The following is a 25,575-nucleotide window of genomic DNA, read 5'->3' on the forward strand; positions in this document are numbered from 1 at the left end:
TGCTTCTCTATAGCTCACCAATATCACCTCTATAATATTTCATTTTGAAAGAACACGTTTCATGATTATTCTCTTGAATCTAATGCTAACTGACGGTTTACATTTTTAAAGTTAAATCAACTAATTACTGCGAAAGAGAGCATAAGCGCAACTTCAGGGACCTAGAGCACCAGTTCTCTTGTCCTACAATTGGCACGGAGAGCACAACGGTACAACCAAATGTTCAAGCACACATGATGTGGGATTCCCCTCTGTATGCTGTGAATATGTTTTATTACTGTTGGTTAATGAATAAAGCTGTTTTGGCCAATGACTTAGCAGAGTAAAGCCAGGAGGGAAATCCGATGAGAGCGGGAAATCCGATGAGAAAGAGAGGGAGGGAGGGCAGAGTCAAAGAGATGCCATGTAGCTATCAAAGGAAAAGGACATGCTGGAACCTTATTTGGGTAGGCCAGTCTGTGGCGATACAAATTAATAGAAATGGGTTAATTTAAGATATAAGAGTTAGCCAGAAATATGCCTAAGCTATTCACTATGCAGTGTTGTAATTAATATAGTTTCTGTGTGATTATTCGGGTCTGGGCGGCCAGGAAGCGAACGAGCAGTGGAATCTCATCTGGTCGCAAATTGCTATGTAACTGAAAATGACTTTGAACTCCTGATCCTTCTACCCCTACCCCAAATGCTGGGATTACAGATGTGTCATCTGTAAAGCCGCCATTCTCAGCTGAAACACAATCCTACTTACAATATTCTCAATTTACTGTAGGCTTATGGGGAGGTAAAAGCACTGTTAAGGAGCATGTGTATACTACACTTGTAATAGGAGCTGGGGACGATAGCTTATTTGGTAAAGTGCTTTGCCATACAAAGCTCTAAAGGACCTGAATTCCTCAGACCTCACCTAAAAAGCCAAGCTTGGTGTTGGCGTCTGACATCCTAGGCCTAGAGAGGAAAAGAGTGCTGGATTCCTGTAACTTGGGCAGTCAGTCAGCATAACTTTATCAGCAAGTCCCAGGTCTGCCTCAGAGGCCTAATTTTAAAATATGAAGTGGAAGCCCGGCGATGGTGGCGCACGTCTTTAATCCCAGCACTCGGGAGGCAGAGGCAGGCGGATCTCTGTGAGTTCGAGACCAGCCTGGTCTACAAAGCTAGTTCCAGGACAGGCTCCAAAGCCACAGAGAAACCCTGTCTCGAAAAACCAAAAAAAAAAAAAAAAAAAAAAATGAAGTGGACAAGCTGCTGGGGGAAGAAGAGACAACAAAGATCTTATCCAGCTGCATCCACATGCTGCACCTACCTACAGACAAACCATGCCGACTGTCAGTCAGCAGACCTGCTCCACAGGCACAAATGGAATGCCTGATAATGTAGTCCTGGTCAAAAGCCTAAAGCAAAACCTGCCTTCACCACTTTGCTGAACGGACATGGTCAACTTGCCTTCTAACAATTTATGCTTGGCCAAATATATTTGAAAGTCGGGTGGTGGAGGCACACACCTTTAATCCCAGCACTCAGGAGGCAGAGGCAGGCAGATCTCTGTGAATTCGAGGCCAGCCTGGTAAACAAGAGCTAGTTCCAGGACAGGCTCCAAAGCTACAGAGAAACCCTGTCTCAAAAAACCAAAAAAAAAAAAAAGAAATCTATTTGAAATAAGTCAAGTCATTCTCATGAACTATCCTTCAATATAATTAAGAGTTTATATTCCTAAGGATAATATTAAGTGGTTGTAGCCACTAGTAATATGCCAGAAGCAAGCATAATAAGTATGAAATTAATATCTGAACTCACCCATGCCTATGCATGGCTAAGTAAAGTCATGGTAGCGGGACTGGAGTGTCTACTTTGCTCACCAACAGAAGCAGCAACTGGCAGAGCTGAACGTCACTAAAGAAAGGTAATCCATAGTGGGTGTGGAGGAGAGGCAGAGGCAAGTGGATCTTTCTGAGTTCAAGGCCATCCTGGTCTATATTAGTTAGTCCCAGGATAATCAAAACTATACAGAGCAACCAATTCAAAAGAAAGAGAGAGAGAGAGAGAGAGAGAGAGAGAGAGAGAGAGAGAGAGGGAGAGAGGGAGAGAGGGAGGGAAGGAGGAAGGAAGGAAGGAAGGAAGGAAGGAAGGAAGGAAGGAAGGAAGGAAGGAAGGAAGGAAGGAAGAAAAAGATAGGTAACCTATGATTTTTACTAAATGAATCAGAACAGAGCATATCTGAACTATACAGATTCAAATTAAACTAGGGATTAAAACCATAGCTCTATTTAGTCACATTTGGCAACACTATACATGAAAGGAGGCAAAGAGGAACGCCACAGACAAAAGGAAGACAAACTGCAGGACCTAGTCAGGGAAGAACTAACTGGCCACATACCTTGGACAAAGTGTGGGATGAACAGGAAAGAAACCTGAACACAAGAAGCAACACCTTGATGGGGTGAATTCACTGACAACATCTAATGTAGGGAGACACTATTTGAACTTTAAATGAATGAGAAAAAATTAAGATATCATTAAAGGGGTATCAAGATTTGAACTAAGGGCCAGCATGATGGCTCAGCAAGTAAAGGCCCTTAACAACCTGAGTGTCCCTTTTGATGGCTCATTTGGGGTCACTCATAATCCCCAGGATGATTTGCCAGGAAGCTGATAAAAGAGGTCCTTTTGATTGAAGACATGAGTACTTTGTCACTGAAAAGTCTATCTTCATAGCAAATTATAAACTTTTAATCCAGTCTCTTGTGAAGAGCATGAATCAGTTTATGGATAAAACAGTGGCCGTGAAGACAGAAATCCAAAGCAAGTGTCTTGACTTTCCTAGGCCCACTGCCGGCTTGTCTGTCTCCGCCTGCAGCAACCACATTCCTTTAACTTTCTTAAGGTACCCTGACACTGTTGCAGCTCGGCAGTTTCAAGGCTGCCCTAAAAAGCATGCTTTACCCTCTCTTGGTTGACAGTCTCACTATGCAGCCCAGACAGACTGACAGACAACTCCCCCAGCACCCTGCTGCACCCTCCCAAGAGCTAGGATTACAGGTATGCATCTCCATGCCCAGCCCAAGTCCTAAAATACTTATTTGTAATTAGATCCACCAGATGGATTTATAACACCTCCTTGTTGCCTTCTACACCTCTAGAAACCAAGTAATTTAGAGTACTTTCAAAGCATACGTAAATGCAGTAAAACATAAACTCGTAAGACTTAAAACACTTTCCGAGCATCCAGAACATTTTCTGAGTGTTTAACTGGTACTTCAACAAGTCCACCCACCAACTAATCTGCAATCTTTGAAAATGGGTTCATGCCTTTAATCTCACCACTCAGGAGGCAGAAGCAGGTGGATCTCTGTGAGTTCAAGGTCAGGACAAGATCCAAAGCTACAGAGAAACCCTGTCTTGAAAAACAAGAATAAACAAACAAAAAAAAAAAGTTTTATTCCTGAAGGCACCTGCTTCAAAAAAGCCAATGGAAGTTGAAAGTGTCAGCTAAGCAAAAGAGATAGCACTGCTTTTTCACGTGACATTTAAATGATGCGACTAAGCTGCTCAAAGCTATTCCCTACAGCTTTCAAACTCCACAGATGTTCCAGCCAGCAATAACCACAGCTCACAGTTTGACAAGCTCACAACAGGTCGCCACATCAAGGGTTTCCACATAATCCAAACAACACACTGATACATACCAACTTCTCACTCCCATCTGTGAGGTAAGTGAGGCTGATGAAGGCTAACTTTCTCAGGGCCACAGAGCTGGCAGATGGCAGAACTGAGAAGACCAAGCCCTTAAACATCAGGGTATTCTGAGGTGAAATTACGAAGGACTTCTTCCACTTAAACACTGCACTGCCTGATGGGGACACCCACTGATCAGTCTTCCTGAGCTAATGCGAGCTCACCAACTCCAGCCGGACTGGGAAGGAACAAGCATAGGACCAAACTAGTTCCTCTGAATGTGGTTGACACTTGCACAGCTGGGGCAGACTGAGGGGCCACTGGCAGTGGCACCAGGATTTATCCCTACTGCATGTACTGGCTTTTTGGGAACCTATTCTCTTTGGATGATACCTTGCTCAGCCTAGATATAGTGGGGAGGGTCTTGAACCTTCCAAAAAACAATGTGCCTTACCTTCTCTGAGGAGCGGATGGGGGTGAAGGTGGGGAGGAAAGTGGAGGGAATGAGAGGAGAGGAGGGAATGGGAACTTGGATTGGTATGTATAATGAAAAAGGACGAGCCGGACGATGGTGGCGCACGCCTTTAATCCCAGCACTTGGGAGGCAGAGGCAGGCGGATCTCTGTGAGTTCGAGACCAGCCTGGTCTACAGAGCTAGTTCCAGGACAGGCTCCAAAGCCACAGAGAAACCCTGTCTCGAAAAACCAAAAAAAAAAAAAAAAAAAAAAGACGGTTTTCTTTTTTAAAAATAACTAAAAATTAAAAAAAATACACCGCACTGCCTGCTGTAATCCCAATTTTCACACGAACTTAAAAATTCCTACAAGTGTCTTAGCTAATGGATATACCCAGAAAACTGCTTTGAGAGGAAAGTGTGCTTTTGGAAAAACGCACGGTGAATGCCTCTTTTTTTTTTTTCTTTTGAGGGGGAGCACCTTAGCCCCAGGTGGCCCCAGGAGATCTGCCTGCCTGTGCCTCGCCAGCGCTGGGAGGACAACCGCATGCCAGCACACCCTGCAGGAGGAATGCTCCTAAAGCTTAGAAACCCACATCATTCAGATTCGCATCTCCTGCCCCATCCTTTTCCTTTTACTTCTACCGAGTTTCCACAGGTGCCCTTACCCAGAAACAGACGTAAGGCTATTTTCCATGCTTTCTGTAGTTCGGACTGAACAGTGTCCAGGAGTCTATCCCAGGCCCGCAATTCCAGCTGACGTGCTTAAAGCACGGGAACAGAGTAGCAGATCTCGGGAGGAGGCACTTGTCAAAAGTCTCTCCGGAAAGTCAAGGTGTCTCCCTTCCCCTCTCCCCTCCCCAGAGCCCTACATCCTTCTCATGACAACTGCCACTTTGCTGGAACTGGTCCTTTCGCCCTCTTCCTGAGCACCTACACCCAAGACCAGGCGAATCTGTCGCACGCCCGACTCCGGTCCCTCTGCTCAGCTCCCAGCTCTGTCCCTGGAAACCAGGGAAGGCTGCGGTGTCTTTCGAGCAAGAGTGAGGATGAAGGAGAAGGGTGCTGAGAGGAGAGCGCGGTCAGCATCCTCCAGGGGAAGGCGACAGGAAGCGCGCCCGGCGAGAATCTGGGTCCCGCATCGGCCTGCGGCCAAGACCCGCACTCACCAGGCCGTCGATCTGCACCTGCTTTACGGCTGAGTCCCCGGAGCCGCCTTTGCCTTTGCCCTTCCCCACCGCGCCGCCCGCCGTGCTGGAGGAGGTGGCGGTGGACCCGGTGCCTTCCTTGCGCGACGCCATGTTTCCAGCCAGACAGGAAGAAAGGGAAGCGTGAGGCGCCGGAAGCGGAATGACGAACTTTGTGACATCGACGGGGGGGGACTAAAGGGCGGGGTCTGGGAGAGCCGTGCCTCACCCCGGTGCTCCCCCCCCCCCACACACACACACACACTTTGGGCGCTCTCCAATGACTCTGCGCACGCGCGTTGTGTCTGGCTAGTGTCAGTCTATGATCACCCACTCACTACTTAAAACCTAAAAGACGCCTTTTTTTTTTTTTTTTTTTTTTAAATACATGTGAGTGCTCTGTCTAGAAGGCTTCAGATCCCATTATAGAAAATGGTTATGAGGCCGGGCGGTGGTGGCGCACGCCTTTAATCCCAGCACTTGGGAGGCAGAGACAGGCGGATCTCTGTGAGTTCGAGGCCAGCCTGGTCTACAAGAGCTAGTTCCAGGACAGGCTCCAAAACCACAGAGAAACCCTGTCTTGAAAAACCAAAAAAAAAAAGAAAATGGTTATGAGCTACCAAGTGGTTTCTGGGACTTGAACTCAGGACCTCTGGAAGGGCAGACAGTACTCTTAGCTGCCAAACCATCTCCAGCCCAATTAAGCTTTTTTAGTGTGGACTTACTCGCCATTAGGCAGACGGCTATAATAATAGAGCTCGTATTTCTGTATCGTTTCCATATTAAAAATGTTTTTATTTAGCCGAGTGGTGGTGGCACATACCTTTAATCCCAACGATCGGAAGGTGGAGGCAGGAGGATCTCTGTGAGTTCGAGGCCAGCCTGGTCTACAAGAGTTAGTTCCAGGACAGGCTCCAAAGCTACAGAGAAACCCATTCAAACCCATTCTCGAAAGAAAAAGAAAAGAGAAAAAAAAAATATGCTTTGACTCTTAATTTCCAATCCTCTCACCAGCTGTCAAGGAGACTTGAGACATCACCCATTAATTAGTGACAAGCTGCATCAAGTCGCTTGCCTCATGAAGTTTTAGATTGCTTTCTCTAGCCACTCAGACCATACAGAAAATACGTAAACCATGGTTAACTTTGATCAGTCTTCAGGATCAAAGATTTACGTGAGTAAAATACCAAAGTTCTTTTAGTAGTGTTGTAGTGTTGAACTTGATGTAATGGTAAGTATTCAGAATACATCACAAATCAAGCGACCTATGACATGCAATTCTGAAATACATACCAAGTCTGGAAACTACTGCATCAGTTGTAGCAAGCCATTTTAGGTAATCCTCTACATTCAAGTGACTTTGTTCCCATTCCTTATTTTTGCAGTAAGTATTCCTTTACTAGTACTCAAAAGTAATGAAATGGTCACATTATGGTAAACCATGTTGTACCATGTTGATTTTGTTGTTGCTATTATTTGGGGTCTGTTATGCATCAAGTTGACAGCAGTAATTGTTACGCCTGACATGTTACTGATGATTCAAAGAACATTTTTTCAAGTCTATAAGAAATATTAGCAAAATAGACCTCATCCTGGACCAGAGAGAAAACCTCCACAGGTAAGTGTCAAAGGTGGATCACAGATTCTATGGAGGCACCAGCTCAACTTCTCCATGTTCAGTGAGTTTTGTAGGGGTTGTCTTTGGCAATTGGGTTTGCTGTCAGTTTGTGGCGAGCAACCTTTTGTCTTGGCAACAGCCTAAGTTATTGGGGAAGTTTCATGGGAGCCTTTTGACCAACAACCATGCCATGTTGGTGCCAATTTGTTGGAGGAGAGAGAGCCCCTTTTTAGTCCCAGCTGCCCAACCATGAAATAAACACATGGAAATTGTATTAATAAAATCACTGTTTGGCCCATTAGCTCTAGCTTCTTATTGGTTAACTCTTATATTAATTTAACCCATTTCTATTCATCTATACATCGCCACGTGGCAGTGGCTTGCCGGCAAAGTTTCAGCATGTCTGACTCTGGCAGCTTCATGGCATCTCTCTGACTCTGCCCTTTTTTCTCCCAGCATTCAGTCCAGCTTTCCCTGCCTACCTAAGTTCTGCCTTGCTATAAGTCCAAAGGAGTTTATTTATTTATTAATGGTAATCACAGCACACAGAGGGGACTCCCACATCAGGGCTCTGTCTCCTTGATTATTTGGAGATTTCATTAGAATTGCCTTCTTCTATTTTAGGAAGTTTCCATTGCACTAGGTTCCATACCACCCCTCAAATGTCTCCCAGTGTTATGTGTCTCTCCCCAAATTCCCTCCTTCGACCTCATTTCCCCTCCCCATTACTAATTTTAGAATAATAATCAAAGAAGTTCCCTCTTAAGAAAAAGAGAAAATAAATAGTTTTGAACCTTGATGAAGGAAAAAATAGCATGATAATTAAAAACCTGAAAAGGAAAATTAGACTTTTCTCATATTTGGAGATTTCTAAAGCATTTTAAAAGTTAAAGTAAAATTTTTAGCCAGGTGGTGGTGGTGCACGCCTTTAATCCCAGCACTAGGGAGGCAGAGGGCAGGCGGATCTCTGTGAGTTCAAGGCCAGCCTGGGTGATCAGAGCTAGTTCCAGGACAGGCTCCAAAGCCACAGAGAAACCTTGTCTTGGAAAAAAAAGAAAAAGAAAAAAACAAATAAATAAATAAAATTGTTTATTATAGTTAAAATGTATATTAAATGTATTTAAGTCAGTTGTTTTAAATAAGCTGTTATAGGTTATAACACCTAGAGAAGGAAGCTTTACAAAGAAATATGTTAAAATGCCATAGATAATTAATTTGAAATGCTAACAGAATCAGGTACACTTGTGCAAATTTGAAGTATACAACTCGAGAACCTAAAACAGGTTGATGAGTTCCAGGCAGGTCAGAATGGCCTACACAATGAGACAATATCTCAAAAAAAGTGCTTTAAAATGTTTAAATAACCCTCAGTGTTATAGGAATCCAGCAGTCACTGTATCTAGGGCAAACTTTAGGAGGGAGAGTTAAATTCACTTTAGCTAGGGTAAGCAGTAGAATGAATAGCGGTTTCCTAGAAGTCCTTTGACCTTGAAGACATCATTGTGGAAAACAGTGATTGTTTTCCGTGATTTATAGACTTGTTTTTCTGAGGGCGTTTACAGCCTTTGTGTGACTTCTGGCATACCTGGGGCTCTTGGATTATTGGGTACTGCAAACTGTATGCCCATGGGGACATTTCATATTCAAACCACAACACCCGTCACAGGAAAAGTCTTCTCTTCGCTTCGATTGGTGTCAGTTGAACCCACGTACCTCCTTTTTTGTCCTGTGTGTAACATAGGAGTGTATACTTGGAAGAGTGACGTGATCTTTTTTCAGTGCCACAGAAGGAGCGACAGAGAGGGTAAAGCAGAGCCATTAAAAACAAAACAATATTCAGAACTTCCATGAGACTCAGCGTGGGGCCATTTTCTATAGGTTTGCTAAAATAATAATTTTTAAAGTGACATTTGACCTTTCTATCCCCGTGTGTTGATTTATGACTTACCGACTAGTATTAAAACAAATTGAGCTCACACTGGGGAAAATGTCAAAGATTCTAAGAGTGAGCTTATTTTGTATAATATCATGTAATTAATACCTCATATTGGTGTAATTCAATTATAATTACCAGACTCTGTAATAATATTCTACTGGATTAATAAAGCGCATTTATTTTCTTGCCTCCAGGAGTTCGGTCTCTACCCCAAAGTCCTCCTGCGGCTTAAAAACACACATGGAACTCTTAAGTGAAAGGTTGCCTTTACCATCGCGCGCTACAAAAATACACAAGGAACTGTAAGTGAACGGTTGCCTTTAACACGGCGCGCTACAAAAACAAACAGTGGTGTTAGAAAGACCCTTTAAAGCCGTAATCGGAGAGAGTTTTCAATCTTTAAGCTCCTTTAAGAAATAGCACTAATATTTGCTTACCTAGAGTAATTTCATACGGGTTCATTAATCTCTAAAGGGTTTTGATGGGTCAAAACGATAGCCCCCGTACAGCGTGAACTCTTTGACCCATTTCAGTTATGATGTAATTAAACTTCAAATGGCAAGGTGTTTTCACCAAACCGAAACATTTTTCTTATTGAGTCTGCTTCGTTTCTGACAGGAAAAAGTAAAAATGGCTGCTAGTTCTGAGCCCTTCGCTATCCTCTACAAGTTTCTCGGCCCCCACACACACCTTTATGGAGTAAAATTAAAGGTTCTGGAGTGAAGTTCCAAAGGCAAGCACTATCCAAACCGTAGTGGAAATCTGAATCTCGTTCACTTTAGTCAAGTGGGCAGGAATCTTGCATGCTTTTGTTCAAACAAGCTTTCTAGTCTAATTTTGAAGTCATCAGACGAGCGTCATCTGATAATTAATTCTAGGAAGGCTGGGTTTCAAAGTTAGGATTAAAACATTCTATACTAGCCGGGCGGTGGTGGCGCACGCCTTTAATCTCAGCACTCGGGAGGCAGAGGCAGGCGGATCTCTGTGAGTTCGAGGCCAGCCTGGTCTACAAGAGCTAGTTCCAGGGCAGGCTCCAAAGCTACAGAGAAACACTGTCTCGGAAAAATAAAAAAATTCTATACTGCAGGGTAGGTAGTTCCTTAAGTAAGGAGGTAAACAACCAAATAGTAGTAGCAGTAGCTTCTAGAACTCCCTGAAACTGACCAGCTTCTCTAAATTCTTTCCTGCCAGAGCAAGCACAGTACAGCTACAAAGAAGACTCCCAAACAAGAGATTAAGGCACCGGGAAAGGACACTTTCCAACCCGTTGAGCTGTGTTCCAGGTCCCCAGCATTTGTGAGCTGTCACCCATGCTGGGGTGGACTTCAGTGATGCAGCCGTCTCTGAGTCATTTCTGTCCCCATTAAGTAACCTCTCACTCGTATTCCTGTGAGTGACTCCAACAAAACGCATCGGTTCGCCAAGCTGGACTTCGGTGGCATCCCTTCTTTCTAGGTTCCCTATCTGGGATGAGTAGACATTTATGCCGTGGCTCCCCAGGAAAGAAGGTTCTGCTACACAGCAGGAGTTAACGTCTTATATTTATTGTTCTACTTGCTATAGGATTGACATGGTTGATTTTGTAATTCGAAATTTAAAAATATTTTTAAATGTGTCACCTGTATATTGAATCTTAATAACACCTTCAGACAAATCAGGGAGCTCACATGAATTATGTTCTATAGAACAAAATATATCTGTATAACTCTCTCTATCCAGTGAAGACATTAATGGGACCTCACTATGTAGCAGTTCACCTAACTTGTTCTAAAATGCAATTTATTCAGCTAAATCATTTATTTAGAGAGAATGTTTCCTGCATAATTTAGGAGGAAAGTAATATTCTTTTTTGAGTTAATGCCATGTTAACAATTGTTTATAAATATTTAAATGTGAATGCAAGAAAGATAACATCACAATAGATATGTTACATGTATCCCTTGATGCCCATAAAATTAAATAAAATTACACTAACATTCATGAGTGAAACAAAATAACCTCTATGAACTGAACTTAATGTTTACCTATTTAATTCCATTTAGACCATGAATCTTTCATGAAATAGTCCTTTTTAGGTATTAGTCACACCTTCCAAGAACAAATCATTCTCATGGCACCTTGGCTTCATCAAACTTTCATGAGGAATAAAAAACCTCCAAGATCATGTACAACAACATCACTTTATAAATTATATTTGATCCAGACACAATAATGAATATAAAGAGTATTTTAAAAGTCAAGAAAAATAAATTTCCATCCACCTCAGCTGAATGTAAATGTCTGGCATAGGATGTACGCAGTGCAGCAACCCAAGACAAGACTAAAGGGTAGCAATGTTAAGGTATTATTGTTCTCACCACTATAAAATCATATTTTCAAAGACTGCTGTAGCTTTTAAAATGATATCGCAATATTTTTTCAAAAGATTTAATTCATTTCTTTGAAAATTTTAAACATATCCTAATAGTTTATTGAATAATGGTAATATTTAGCTTCTGCCTTTGCTGTAACCAAATATTGACTTGCCATTAATACTAGGTCATTTGGCATTTGGGCAAAAATGTTTTAGGTAGATGGTCTAGTGGAAATATCATATTGGATAAACAGTAGTGTTTTACTGCAAAAGGTCAGTCAGGAACACTAATAAGCATGGTGATGACTTGGAGAAATTTTCATAATAAATGTGCCTCTCTGTCTGAATACTATATACTACCAGCCTGTTAGTTCTTCAGTGGGTGGAAATTGAAACTAAAAGTCAGATCTTAGGCAAGAGACACAGAGAACTTCACATAAGTTTTATCACAGTATTAACTGCTCTATTTTATTATTGTTGACAGTTCCCTACTGTGACTGATTTGTGAGTTAAAGTTTATCACAGGCCTGTATCTAATGGAAAAGACATAGTCTATATAAAATCCACTACTATCCACATGTTAGGTTCCCCCTGGAAGAGTTTAAGAACTCACAACTAAAGTAAAATCTTTCTCCAACAAAACTAGGTCTGAACCAGAAATGGCTATCTTAAGCAAGCACACTAAGGTGTTGTCTGCATAGCTGAGGATCATGTTTTTAGAAGACATTAATAGGAAATGATTTCAAACTTGCTCATCACTGTTATAAGGCGCTTTCGTTCTTTTTTAAGGAGAGGAAGAAGGCAAATTGGCAGGCAACTACAGAACTTGAAAAAGACTGTGCTGTAGTTCAGTAAATTAAAAACAAGAAGAAAAACCCTAGAATATGACTCAAGTCCTTTGTGGTGTCCCACATCTTTCTAGAGCTAAACAATGCCTAGAAGTTAGATCTAGAGTGAAAGATGTGGGCCTATTTTTTAAAAAAAAAAAAAAATATAAAGCTTTCATTGTTTTACAAGGCTGGGACAGTATTTCTTTGTGATGAGAGTACGTTCAGGCAGGGAGCATGCACACAGGAACAAAGGAAAAATCAAAGTAGAAAATAGTGAGAAATTAGGCTTAAGGACCACAGATCCGACCCTACTACAATTTCTCATGATTTCAAATGCCTAATTGAATTTTCAGTTAAATGAAAGCAGCCGTCATCTCAGGAAAGTGCTGGGATTCAGATCAGGGCTCTTTTTAGAATACATTAGTTCTAATTCATAAATCTATAAGTTGAAATAAAATGGCAAATACAGGCAATACATTTCAATCACATTATAAGTCATTTAAAAAAAATGATTCTTTCAATCTTTGACCAAAACTAGATCTGGGACAGATTCCAGGCAGAGACAAAAATGCAAAATTCATACTCTCCACTCTTTGATTATTTTACTTTATAGTGGATACCCCATGTGGTTAATCAAATTGAAAACTTTTGGTTCATTGTCTTCATCTAACCAAATGGACTAAGTAACGTGTAAATTATTTAAATCAGATGTGTGTCTTCCTATTTTTAACCCAGTATGTATGTTTCTTCTGTCAGAAACTATGGACAGAAAAACATCTATAAAATTGAATCAACCTTTCAATTGGTTTGAAGAGGAAGCTGGGCACAACTGTCCTGGAGAGTCACCAAGCTCAAAATGATCCAGGTTAGTGGTAGGATTGGGCTTCCAACTCAACAGACTTTGTTTAAAAAAATGAAACTCAGGAATTCTTCTAAAACACTGAGTCATTTAGGAGGGGCTTTAGGATGAGGAGATACAAGTAGTGGCTCTGTAACTGGTCTGACAGAAATAAAGATATTCCTTTATTTCCTTCAATTAAAACAAAATTGACCCCAAGAAATGTGAATCTCCTTGGGGACTCTCGTGCTTGGAGAAGGAAAAGTCTCAGAGCCTAGAACCCATGAGGGAATTTAATTTGTCTTCTGGGAAGGAGATTTCATAGTCTTAACACCTTGTTAGAAGGATAGGACTGAAGCCTAGAAAATGAGGGGTCAGTGGTGGGCAGTAACATTCATTAACCTAATTTGGTGAGAATTTGGTGGTTCGCAATGTGTTGGTCACGACCCCTTTGGGGGTCGAATGACACTTTTCACAGGGGTCACATATCAGCTTTCCTGCATATCAGATATTTATATTACGATTCATAAAAGTGGCAAAGTTACAGTTATGAAGTAGCAATGAAAATAATTTTAGGGTTGGGGACCACAACATGAGGAGCTGTACTGAAGGTCGCAGCATTAGGAAGGTTGAGAATCATCGTCTTAGATGCTCGTATTCATGGCTACCTATGTACACTTCCATTTCATTTCAGGACCTCAGAGACTGCCTGCAGAAATGGCAGCTCACTGGACCTCTTCAGCCTTGTTCTCCATTGGGACACGTTAATCAAATTTTTTTTACTGTTTATTTGACTGTTTTAATTGTGTTCTCCAGAACAGGCTTATGGGGTAGACTGTGACCTCGACTTGGGTATACAGACCTTCTTACCGTAACATGTGGCTCTTTGATGGGGTCGATTCTTAGGGGTGTGGTAAAATACCTGACATCAGGCAGTCAGTGCTGGGTTCCAGACGCTGAAGAACCACGTGCCCTTCGCAAAGGCGCTTTGCTTCCTTAAAGAGTACTACCCCGACGGTGGTGGTACACGCCTTTAATCCCAGCACTCGGGAGGCAGAGGCAGGCGAATCTCTGTGAGTTCGAGGCCAGCCTGGTCTACAAGGGCTAGTTTCAGGATAGGCACCAAAAAAGTTACAGAGAAACCTTGTCTCAAAAATAAATAAATAAATAGATAGATAAATAAATAAATAAAAGACTAGCAGCCAGCCAAACTTGCCAAGGTAAGGCTGTCCAACACTGGCTCCTCTCCCTCTCTTGAAAATTAAAAACATTCAATGGGATGATACACAGTAAATGTCAAATTACAGAGTGCCTGGAGCAATGGCGTCATCGTTGGTTATTTTCATATTCCTAGTGTTTTAGAGACTTCCTAAGTTCCAGGCAGCAAGCAGCACAAAGCAACAACATTTTTATTCCAGCTCACGGATGCGAACGTGCCAGCGCGCGCGAATTTGCGAAGCTCCGCCCCTTAAGGCTCGCGCTTGGAGAGGTGGGAGTGGGCGCTCCTCTGAGAGCGACGCAAGCCAGAGAGGCGGGGCGTGTACTTCCGGACCGAAGAGGCTTCGCTTCCGGGGATACGGGCCGTCTAGGAGTGCGGAAGCGAGGCTGGCGCCGCCGGTTCCGGGACGGGGACTTAAACAGGAATGAAGATCACCAGGCAGAAACACGCCAAGAAGCATCTTGGCTTCTTCCGTAACAATTTCGGGGTCCGTGAGCCCTACCAGATCCTTCTGGACGGCACGTTCTGCCAGGCGGCGCTGCGGGGGCGCATCCAGCTGCGGGACCAGCTGCCCCGCTACCTGATGGGAGAGACCCAGCTGTGCACCACGAGGTGGGCCTGCGGGGCGGGGTCGCGGGTGTGGCCCTCGGTAACTGACAGATGGGTCAGGCGGATGGTACGGTGTCCTGACAATAGTTCCTATTAGCCCTGCGAAATCAGAACGCGTGTTTTGTAGCAGGCAGGCCTGGCTTTGATTCCTGTGTGATTTCAGGCAAGAAATGGCGTCAGTCGTGAAGTAGAGGGAATCATTTCCTCCTTTTTTAAAAATTGATTTATTTGTTTTTATTTCATGTACATTGGTTTGCCAGTATGAGGTGTTGGATCCCTTGGAGCTGGAGTAATAGACAGTTGTGAGCTGCCATGTGGGTGTTGGGAATTGAACCCAGGTCTTCTGGAAGAGCAGCCGGTGCTCTTAACCACTGAGCCATCTCTCCAGCCCCAAGGGAATAACTTCTTATAAGTTACTGTTAGGTCAAATGAGGTATAATGTACATAGGACAATTTTCAGCATACAAATGCTACCCCTTTTCTATAGTGGTTGGTACCTTTAACGCAAAGGTTTTCAAGTCTTCCAAGTGCCAGTGAGGTATTATCTTCAATTCCTAGGAAAAAAAGTCAAGACTGGAGATTGAAACCTTTGCCCGAGGCCATTTATAAGTACCAACCAAATGTCAAGCGCTGCTCCCGACCCTGAGAACACTTAGTGGGCAGGACAGAGGTCCAGCTTTTTTTTTTTTTTTTTTTTTTTTTTTGGTTTTTCGAGACAGGGTTTCTCTGTGGCTTTGGAGCCTGTCCTGGAACTAGCTCTGTAGACCAGGCTGGTCTCGAACTCACAGAGATCCGCCTGCCTCTGCCTCCCGAGTGCTGGGATTAAAGGCGTGCGCCACCATCGCCTGGCCTAAAGTCAATTCTTGATGGCTGTCCTCATCCCACATCTGTGCCTCCTCACTTCATGTGAGTGAGCACACCTAGGGCAGAACACTGTGAGAGCAGGAGGGTGGTTGTGTAATCTTAAAAGGTTTCATATTTGAGTCTCAAGTTTTGTTCAGACCTGAAGGTGGGGAAAGTCTGTTTTGAAAATATAGATATGGTAGTGCTGTCGATTGAGAGAACTTTTGAACAAATGCAGTCGGTTGACCTCAGAAAAAGAGGTTGTGTCTAATATTGTGGGATATGAAAGTACGGTGAACTAAAGCTAGACTATGAAGAACTCTTAAGAGTTTTAGTGGTTTTTGCATTGTAGAATACTTGCTTAAGCAAATAAATTAAAATGAGTCATACTGTTACAGCTCATGAATAGCTGGTTTGAATGTTCTTTATATGTGAATACAAACCTAGCGGTGCCGTGTGCTGTGGGAATGTTCTGTCTTGCAGTGACTTGTCTTCTGTATTAAGAATTTCTCATGCACGCCTTTAGTCCCTGCACTCGGGAGGCAGAGACAGGTGGATCTCTGTGAGTTCAAAGCCGGCATGGTCTATAGTCTATAGGGCAAGTTCTGGAATAGCTAGGGCTGTTACACAGAGAAACCATGTCTTGGGGGGGGAAAAGGAAAGAATTCTCAAGTAATGCTTCTTTTGGGTTACAAATAGCCTTAAAACTTTATAACCCCAGGCTGGAAAGATGGCTTAGTGACGGTAAAGTCTCCTTCTTATTCTTGCAGAGGACCTGAGTTGGGTTCCCAGGAGTCTCATAACTGTAACGCCAGCTCCAGGGAATCCAACTTGCTCTTGTGGTCTCTGCAGCCACCCACACATACACACACATGTTTTTGGTTTGTTTTTGCTGTTCAAGACATGTTTTCTCTGTGTAGTCCTGGCTATCCTAGAACTCACTCATTCTTGTAGACCAGGCTGGTCTCAGACTCAGAGGTCCACCTGCCTTTGCTTCCCAAGTGTTGGGATTAAAGATGTGTGCCACTACCAGCCAGCTACTTTGGGAATTTTTCGAACAACACAGAAGTAAAATGATGGTGGAAAACCTCGATACCCAGTGTTTGCAGGTACCGGGATGCTCATTCTTGTTGACCCCACCTCTTCCCTACCTTCTTACTCAGGTTAGAGCATCTCTCCTTCATTCTTTGTTGTTTATCAGCTATTTATTTATGTTTTTTGAAACAGGGTTTCTCTGTAGCTTTGGAGCCTGTCCTGGAACTAGCTCTTGTGGACCAAGCTGGCCTCGAACTCACAGAGATCCACGTGCCTCTGCCTCCCAAGTGCTGGGATTAAAGGCGTGCGCCACCACCGCCCATTTTATTTTTTATTTTTTTTATTCATTCTTCTCCCATACAGTACATCCCAACTGGAGTTTCCTCTCCCTCTATTCCTCCCAGTTCTCCTCTTACCTCCCCTCTTCCCTAGTGCCATTCCTCCTGTTTCCCTTCAGATAAGAGCAGGCCTCCAAGGGATATGAACCAAACATGGCATAACAAGATACATTAGGACTAAGCACAAACCCTCATATCAGGGCCAGACGAGGCAACCCAGTAGAAGGAAAAGAATTCCGTGAGCAGGCAAAAGAATCAGAGATACCTCCATTCCCACTGTTAGAAGTCCCATAAAAACACTAAGGTAGCGACTCTAACAAATTGAGAGGACCCAGCACAGACTCATGCAGGCTCTGTGATCGCTGCTGTAGTCTCTGAACCCCTGTGAGCCATACTTAGTTCATTCTATGGGCTGCGTTCTCCTTATGTCCTTAACCCCTCCGACTCCTACAATTTTGAAGAACCTTTTTAAAATCAGGATTCAAATAAGATATACAAGTTGCTTTGGATTCTGTGTAGGATATTTTGAAGTTGTACCAGCAACCTGGAGGCCTCTTCAGATATCTGAAAGGTCACTGTATCTGGTACCTCTCGAAGAGATGTAGACTTGAGGATAAGTTAGAAATTAATCAAGTTTATCACCTAGCTTCTGGAGTCATTTGAAGTTAAGCAATAACCCGTGAAGAGCTTCCTGTACACACAAGGGCTCAGTATATTCTGGCATTGATATTCCTTCCGCTTGGAGTATGTAATTTTCAACCCTTCATTTAAGAAAAAAATGGCAACAGTACTATAAATTCACATTTTGATGGTATAGTTTTGCATCGTAAGCACTTGCGTATTGTGTTTCTGCGTGCTTTGTATACACAAAAGGAATGCGTCAGTTGTGATCATGAGCATCTCTTGACTTTGTTTCCCACCAGATGTGTGTTAAAGGAGTTGGAGACTCTGGGAAAGGAATTATATGGAGCAAAACTGATTGCACAGAAATGCCAGGTTCGAAATTGTTGTCACGTCAAGAGTGCAGTGAGTGGATCGGAATGCCTCCTGTCCATGGTGGAGGAGGGAAACCCTCATCATTACTTCGTGGCAACACAGGTGATGTTACCTTGAAAACTGCGGTTCTGACTGTTTCTGTGTATACTTCACGTGATCAGAAAGAAATAAATGGAAGGGAAAATGCAATGTTGGAATTTTATTTATTTACTTACTGTGATATGTTGGACAAGGATTCTATCACTTAGCTATAATCCATGTTTCATGTTTGCACTTCCAAAAATGCAGACTTTTCAATGAAGCCAGTAAAAGCAGTTACTGGAACATATGAGGAGAAAATCTTAAGTAAACTTCCAGAAGTTTCCCTCGAGAGGATGAGGAATAGTTGCAGTAGTGCTGACTGCTGCAGAGATCTTCAGTGGGGAGGAGGGCAGAGCCTCTGCATTCTGTATTCATAACTGTTTTCATGTTCCTCAGTTCGTATGATTTCTCCACAAGTCATGGTGCATATCCTGTAAGGCTGGCTTCAAGGGGATGGAGGGGTGGCTCAGTAGTTAAGAGCACTGACTGCTCTTTTAGAGGACTGGGGTTCAATTCCCAACACCCTCTTTTGGCCTCCAAGGCCATACATGAGGTGCACAGATGTCCATGTAGCTAAATATCTGTACACATAAAGACAAATGAACCTTAAAAGAAAGAGACCAGCAGCACCTGGAATGTTGCCGGCATTTAAAGGCTGGCAGGTAAGGGGGGCGTCAGGGCTGTTATCAAAACACTCCCGTGCAGATTTGCTCAACTATACTTCCAGAAAGCCCTGAGTCAGCTCACTTCTCCACTTCAGCCTCCTCCCACGTTGATATTTCCAGTGAATATTTTAGCATAGAAACAAGAGAACCTTCCTAATGCATTTTCTTTTGCGTTAGTTGATAGTTCATGGCCCCGGTATTGAGCAGTCTAGCCCAGACTGTTGTTGCCCACCTGTCCTCAGCACCGTTTTTATGTTTCTTGTCCTCTATTATAAGACATGCCTTGATTAGTAAAGCAGACTGAGGTGGGGAATCAAAGCCAGTCTCTCCCTTTTCTATACAACCTTGTTGAAATTCCTGTAAACTTAATTTTAACTACCTAAACTTGATTGAAAAACTAAATCCATTTTCTTTTTAACAGGATCAAGATTTATCTGTGAAAGTAAAGAAAACTCCTGGGATTCCTCTCATGTTCATTATTCAGAACACTATGGTCTTAGACAGGCCTTCTCCCAGAACAGTGGCCTTTGTGAAGGCGGTCGAGTCAGGCCAGCTGGTCTCAGTGCACGAGAAACAAAGTATTAAGCAACTGAAGGAGGAGCAAGGCTTAGTGAAGAGCCGGGAACCTAGGAGGAAGAGGAAAAAGAAGGTAGGCGGCCCCAATCCTCTCAGCTGCTTGAAGAAAAAGAAGAAAGCACAGGACACAAAGTCGCCTGCTTCAGAAAAGAAAAAGAAACGGAAGAGAATCCGGAACAGATCTACCCCGAAAGTACTTCCTGAGCAGCAGGGCGTGGAAGGATGACACATGCTGGGGATGCTCTGGAAGGCCATGAGGAGACTCATTTCCTTGAAAACTGTGAAAGAGTTTACAGCAAAGACTAAACTTATTTTTCTAAGTTAATACTGGCGCATACGCTTTTGCCTAAATTAAAGAGTGGTTGTGTTTCTTTATTACCATTCATCTTCAGTTGCTTTGAGAGGTGTTTTATTATAAAACTATTGTCTCCTGTTTCTCTACTCCCACCTCCCAAGTAGTATGTATGTGTATAGTGTGTGCACTAGTATAGGTTTACATATGTGCATGTGTGTGTGTGTGTGAGAGAGAGAGAGAGAGACAGAGACAATGTCTGTGTAGGTGCGCGATGACATGAGGCATTTTCCTCTGTCATACTCTACCTTTATTTTTTGAGACAGGGTCTCTCACTGAACCAGTAATTTGCCAGTGAAGTGCAATCATTAACTCAAAACTTATTAGCTGTACTGGGCCCACCTAAGATAAGCCTTATTAGCAGTCACAGTGCAGGGAGGGGCTTGTGGGGCCTATCATTTACTTCCAAACCGTTTGCTAGTGAAAGAGTCTTAGGGGGAATCACGTTCATTGTGACGCCATGCCCCAAAGGATAGCTTCAAACAGGTGGTCACACAGACCTGGCTAATCATGTGGGTCACATGAGATTTGTGGGAAGGGGGAGACTGCGGGCAGAGAGGTAGGAGGCTGGAAGGAGAGAGTGGCCACTGTCGATTTATCCATTTCGTAAAATTGTCTAAAGATGTTCCGCATTATTAGTCGTCAGAGAATGGAAGGTAGACCCCGGCAAGGTGCCACCTCCAGCCTAGCCAGACTGCTATAATCAGACAGACAACAGCAAGTGGGCGAAAAGGAAAAATCAGAAATACATGTTGCTAGTGTAATTTCACAATGGTACAACTCGCCTGGAAACAGGCACTTGTGATATTCTCTGGTAGACTTGCTCCTTCCAAGTGTACGTTTCAGAGAAATTAAACAGTTGTTCAAATAAAACTTATAGGTACCAGCCTGGTCTACAAGAGCTAGTTCCAGGACAGGCTCCAAAACCACAGAGAAACCCTGTCTCGAAAAACCAAAAAAAAAAAAAAAAAAAACTTATAGGTAGTGGCATTTCGTTTGTATTTTAATAAATAAAGCTTGCCTGAAGATGAGAGAAGTGGAGCAGCCACACTGGTCAGCCTCGCAGACCAGGCAGCAGTGACATACACCTCTAATCCCGGTAGATACACTAGCTTGTCATAGACACCAGGCAGTGGTGGTGCATGCCCTTAATCCCAGAACAAGAAAGAATTATAAAATGGACCTCATGGTACCCAGTAGGTGAAAGGAGAAAAGTGGGCAGGATTTCAGAATCTTCTTCCAGGGCACGTGCCAAAGGGTACGCTCCTACAAGACTGTACCTGCAAGTTCCAACACCTTCCAATAGCACCACAGGCTAGGACAACACCTGCAACATTGTCCTTTAAACTCAATCATGCCACCACTGTTTTATAGTAATGACTGATAGCATTTGTGGCACATAGTTAATGAATCTGATGAATGTGGAATGAATGAAATTGACTTAGACGAAATCTGCCCTCGTCAGAATTAACAGGATCTCCAGGCTTCATAACTCATGACTTGATCAGATTGTTGGTCCTCCATGTGGTGTAGGAGTGTGGCCATTTCACTTGACTTGCCCATTCTGCTCACACATTCAGCTCCTCCACCCTGCCCCCAAGACTCACTGACATTTGGAAATAACCAGCAGTTTAGAAAAATTACACTAAATGGACTCACTGGGTCTAAAAATAGAGCAAATGTGGGGAGGAACTGGAGGGAGGGGATGGGGAAAGGATTTGATAAAACATTATATGGATGTATGAAATTCTCAAACAGCATAAAAAAAGATATAAAAATTTACATCTAGGTGTGAAAGAAGTTATATTTAGAAAAATGTCAGCTAGAAAACATCATATATCCTAACTGAAATATTACCGTGTATACTCTAAAAGTTACCCTTTCTTACCATTCTACCTTATGAATGTCTGAGGGTAACGTGTGTGTGTGTGTGTGTGTGTGCGTGTGCGTATGTGGTGTGTATGTGTGTATATACTCCATATGTTGTATAACAATACTTTTTCTGGGCCGGGCGGTGGTGGCACACGCCTTTAATCCCAGCACTCGGGAGGCAGAGGCAGGCAGATCTCTGTGAGTTCGAGACCAGCTTGGTCTACAAGAGCTAGTTCCAGGACAGGCTCCAAAACCACAGAGAAACCCTGTCTCGAAAAAGCGAAAAAAAAAAAAAACAAACAAACAATACTTTTTCTGGGGAGATGCAACACACACATATATATTCACTCCAGATAGGAAGTCCACAACAGACCAAAGTACGGATACCGCCAAAGTCCAACTTGGTGAACCAATGGGTCCCACTGCGGTTACTTACGGGAATATGAAGAGGCTTACTTTTTTTTTTTTTTTTTTGGGTTTTTCGAGACAGGGTTTCTCTGTGGTTTTGGAGCCTGTCCTGGAACTAGCTCTTGTAGACCAGGCTGGTCTCGAACTCACAGAGATCCGCCTGCCTCTGCCTCCCGAGTGCTGAGATTAAAGGCGTGCGCCACCACCGCCCGACTGAAGAGGCTTACTTATAAGAGCAGAGATGACTCAAAGACAGCTGCAGCACCAGCATGGGTGGCAACTCACAAAAGCTGAGTCCCTAGGAGCACACGATATAGCCCGCAAATTGCTCAACAGGGTGGAAAGTGTCCTTTCTAAATGCCTTAGTCAGTCTAAACCTCTTCCAGTCAGCTCTGCTAGTGTCTGTTACTTCTGGGCAATTTGACTTGTCTCAAAGTCTTGTTTGCAGTTTTGCTAGTTTGAGAATCACCTTTGAGGCTCGAGTTATGTGCATGGCTGTCTTCTTTCCAGCTTGTCTTGTCTGAGAGTGACTCTCTTCCCTCTTTATTGCTTGCTCTGGCAGGGAAGGGCCTAGTTTATCGGGTCAATTCCAGGGACTTCCTGAAAGTATTTTGAGCTGTTCACCTTCTAGTTTAAGGAGCGTCAATGAAGTCTGGACCGTTTCAGTCTCAGAGGAAACTGTTAATACAACACCATATCATATTAAACATTATTTTGAGGGAGCCCTTGTACCCTGCTCTGCCCCAGCAATTCTAAAGCTGTTTAGCGAGATCATCTCTACTTTGATCTACTTTTAAGAGGACAGAAGGCTGTGTCCTTCCTTCTTCTTTCAACCAAAAATGACCGATGATAAGTGAGCCACTATCCAGCCGGCATCTGATTCTTATCTTTCCGGATGCATCATTATCCTTTCTCCATCGTGTACCTGTTCTGTCCTCTTGAAATGGAGCAACCCACATTCCTCAGCCCAACCAGTGAAGGTGACTCCCACACAGTAGGGGCTCCCTTCCAGACCCCAGATTAAGCACAAACCATACCCAAACACCTGTTTTCACAGAGAAATCCTTTATTAAGCAGGGAAGAAGGTTAAAGTGACTGCTTTCTGACTCAGGCAGAAAAACAGCAGCAAATGCCCTTGCAGGCGTCATTCTTCAGAGAAAAAGGGCAGGTCTGTGTCAGAACGGGCTAGGATGCTTTGGCAAAGGAGATAGGGATGAGGGGGAAGGGAAGAGGACAAGGGAAAGGGGGAGGGATATTTGCCCCAAAGGGACAAAGGACAACCTCTGGATAGAGAGGAGACAGATGTGGCACATAAGAAAATGGCAGTTTATAAAGGTAAAGGGGGAAGTTGGGCAGTGGGGGCTTTAATCCCAGCACTCGGGAGGCAGAGGCAGATGGATCCCTGTCAGTTCGAGGCCATCCTGGTCTACAAGAGCTAGTTCCATGAAAGGCTCCAAAGATACAGAGTAACCCTGTCTGGAAAAAAAAAAAAAAAAAGAAAGAAAAAAAAAGGTAAAGGGGGAAACCCCATGTTACGATGAGGTGCTAAATTTTAATTTTAATTGGGCATGTGAATTAGATGAACCAAAGGTGGCTTTGATTGCTGGACTTTGGTGGTCAGCCTCAGGAGGAGGAAGCAGCACTCATAGAGATCCGCCTGCCTCTGCCTCCCGAGTGCTGGGATTAAAGGTGTGCGCCACCACCGCCCGGCAATCTAACAGTTTTTTAGCAAGACAGAGGGAATGGGAGAGAAGCGCAAGGCCTGCCATAGCCACATACACTAGTGGGCTAGTGTCCCCTCAACCAGAAGTACTGTCATTTTTGTCCCTGTTACGTTCAGGATCTCCTGTGAATTTTTGGGGGAGGATATGAAGTTGGAAAAGGAAGGATAAGGAAATAACTAAACTGTAAACAGAGGCTGTGTTTTTGTTTCCCAGCCGCCCAGTCCTGAATAATCACACAGAAACTTACATTAATTACAAACTGCTTGGGTGAATAGCTCAGGCTTATTACTAACTAGCTTTTACCTTTAAATGAACTCATTTCTATTGCTGTCTTTTGCCATGTGTCTCGTGGCTTTACCAGTGCTCTCATACATCTTACTCCTCTGGCGGCTGACTTCCATCTCTGTACTCTGCCCTCTCTCTCTGTATTATTTGGCTTTCCTGCCTAGCTATAGTGTGCCTTGCTATTGGCCAAAGCAGCTTTTATTAACCAACAAGAACAACACGTATTTACGGTGTACAGAAAAATTATCCCACAGCTCTAAACCTGGACAAGGAATAAGAAAGTCAGAAATCATACTTCAATAGCTAACATTATGTTGATGGCTGACTTCATGCTTAAAAGTTTTATGTTTCTCTGATTAAAAGAACTATAAAGCAAAATTAAATTTCCAAATGTTAAGGGCTGTTAAGGGTTGATTTTTGTAATTGCCTGGTTTTGTACGTTTTAACAAAACTATTGTTTCTGCAAGTTAGTAGGTCATAAGATCAACTGCTGTTTCTGCTTCTGTAAACAAAAACTTGTTTTTCCTGAGAGGACTTGCAGCTTGCCCTAGATCAGAATGTAACTTTGTGTTCTTTGCCTTTATAAATCCCTGACTTAGGTAACTTGGGGTTACACTCTGAAATTCTGAGTCCCTGGTAAGGACCTGGTACCAGTAAATGAATAAAAGTGTCTTCATTTTTAGAATTTACTGATGATCAGACTCATAACCCTCTGAAACACCTGGGAACCACAAAAATACCTTTACAATCAGCCACAGAAGGATAATATTAGCACTGACAAAGGAATCATAGGAAACCAAATAAATGTCCAACCAAAAGAGATAGGTGCCTTTAACTGGGGGTGGGGTCCAGGCACTTGCTTAATTTAAATATCCTCCAGGTATTTTCTGTGGGCAGCCTGGCTGGAATCTTTGGTGTAGCACCATAGAACTTGAGTCGGAGAAATAGATTGGAGAACCTGGGCATCTGTCAGACTTCTTCCAAGTTTTAGTTTTCTCGAGTACACAGTAAAGTTAATATAGATTGTAAATGAGAAAGGGCCAGCCTTCTCATGGACAACCAACATATAATCATACCGGAACAATACACAGTCATCAAAACTCATTTTAGTTGGCTGTGGTTTTTTTTTTTTTTTTTTTTTTTTTTTGGTTTTTCGAGACAGGGTTTCTCTGTAGCTTTGGAGCCTGTCCTGGAACTCCCTTTGTAGACCAGGCTGGCCTCGAACTCACAGAGATCCGCCTGCCTCTGCCTCCCGAGTGCTGGGACTAAAGGCGTGCGCCACCACCGCCCGGCTAGTTGGCTGTTTTAAATGATCTAAAAAGTATTCCTTTGCATCTCTTCAGTTCCCTGTCCTGTAAGCGGCGACCAGGAACGGAAGATTATTGCGGTCTGGGCAGCCGGAAAGGAAGGGGCAGTCTCCATTTACACTGACCTCTTCCAGTGAACGTCTACGGGCACTTGCACACCTGGACTTAATATTTCTAAAGCAGACCCGGGCCCCGCCCTCCTTCCTAGGGTATTGTGAGTCACAGGAGCTCTCCGCTCTAGGCTGTAAAGTTGTTGCTCACCAAAACTTCTTAAAACGTTAAAATGGGAATCTTCAGGAAGAGATCTGCATTATGGACTACTCTAAAAGCTCCCGACGGATTCTAATCAAGTTGCACGGCTCAAAAACACCAAATGGACA

The 25,575-nt window shown here is 43.3% G+C and overlaps 2 protein-coding genes across 2 annotated transcripts in view; one reads left to right on the plus strand and one right to left on the minus strand.

Moving 5' to 3' along the window:
• Positions 1–5,453, minus strand: part of Eif3h (eukaryotic translation initiation factor 3 subunit H) — a 75,262-nt gene extending 69,809 nt beyond the window's left edge. Inside the window, exon 1 of the mRNA XM_057792373.1 lies at positions 5,293–5,453. Within this exon, the coding sequence (XP_057648356.1) occupies positions 5,293–5,424 (132 nt within the window). The 5' untranslated portion in view covers positions 5,425–5,453. The remainder of the gene's footprint in view (positions 1–5,292) is intronic.
• A 9,016-nt stretch (positions 5,454–14,469) lies between these two features.
• Utp23 (UTP23 small subunit processome component) lies at positions 14,470–19,625 on the plus strand. The gene is made up of 3 exons (XM_057792326.1): positions 14,470–14,716; positions 17,853–18,027; positions 19,093–19,625. Exons 1-3 carry the CDS (start codon positions 14,529–14,531, stop codon positions 19,471–19,473), a joined length of 744 nt encoding a protein of 247 aa, XP_057648309.1. The 5' UTR covers positions 14,470–14,528; the 3' UTR covers positions 19,474–19,625.
• Positions 19,626–25,575: the final 5,950 nt, after the last annotated feature.

The sequence above is a fragment of the Chionomys nivalis genome, chromosome 17 (genome assembly GCF_950005125.1).
Source record: "Chionomys nivalis chromosome 17, mChiNiv1.1, whole genome shotgun sequence".
NCBI lineage: Eukaryota > Metazoa > Chordata > Mammalia > Rodentia > Cricetidae > Chionomys > Chionomys nivalis.

Coding starts and splice junctions, on each gene's coding strand:
- Utp23 (XM_057792326.1), top strand. CDS start 14,529: ATGAAGATCACCAGGCAGAAACACGCCAAGAAGCATCTTGGCTTCTTC. Junction 14,717..17,852: donor ACCCAGCTGTGCACCACGAG/GTGGGCCTGCGG, acceptor GTTTCCCACCAG/ATGTGTGTTAAAGGAGTTGG. Junction 18,028..19,092: donor ATTACTTCGTGGCAACACAG/GTGATGTTACCT, acceptor TCTTTTTAACAG/GATCAAGATTTATCTGTGAA.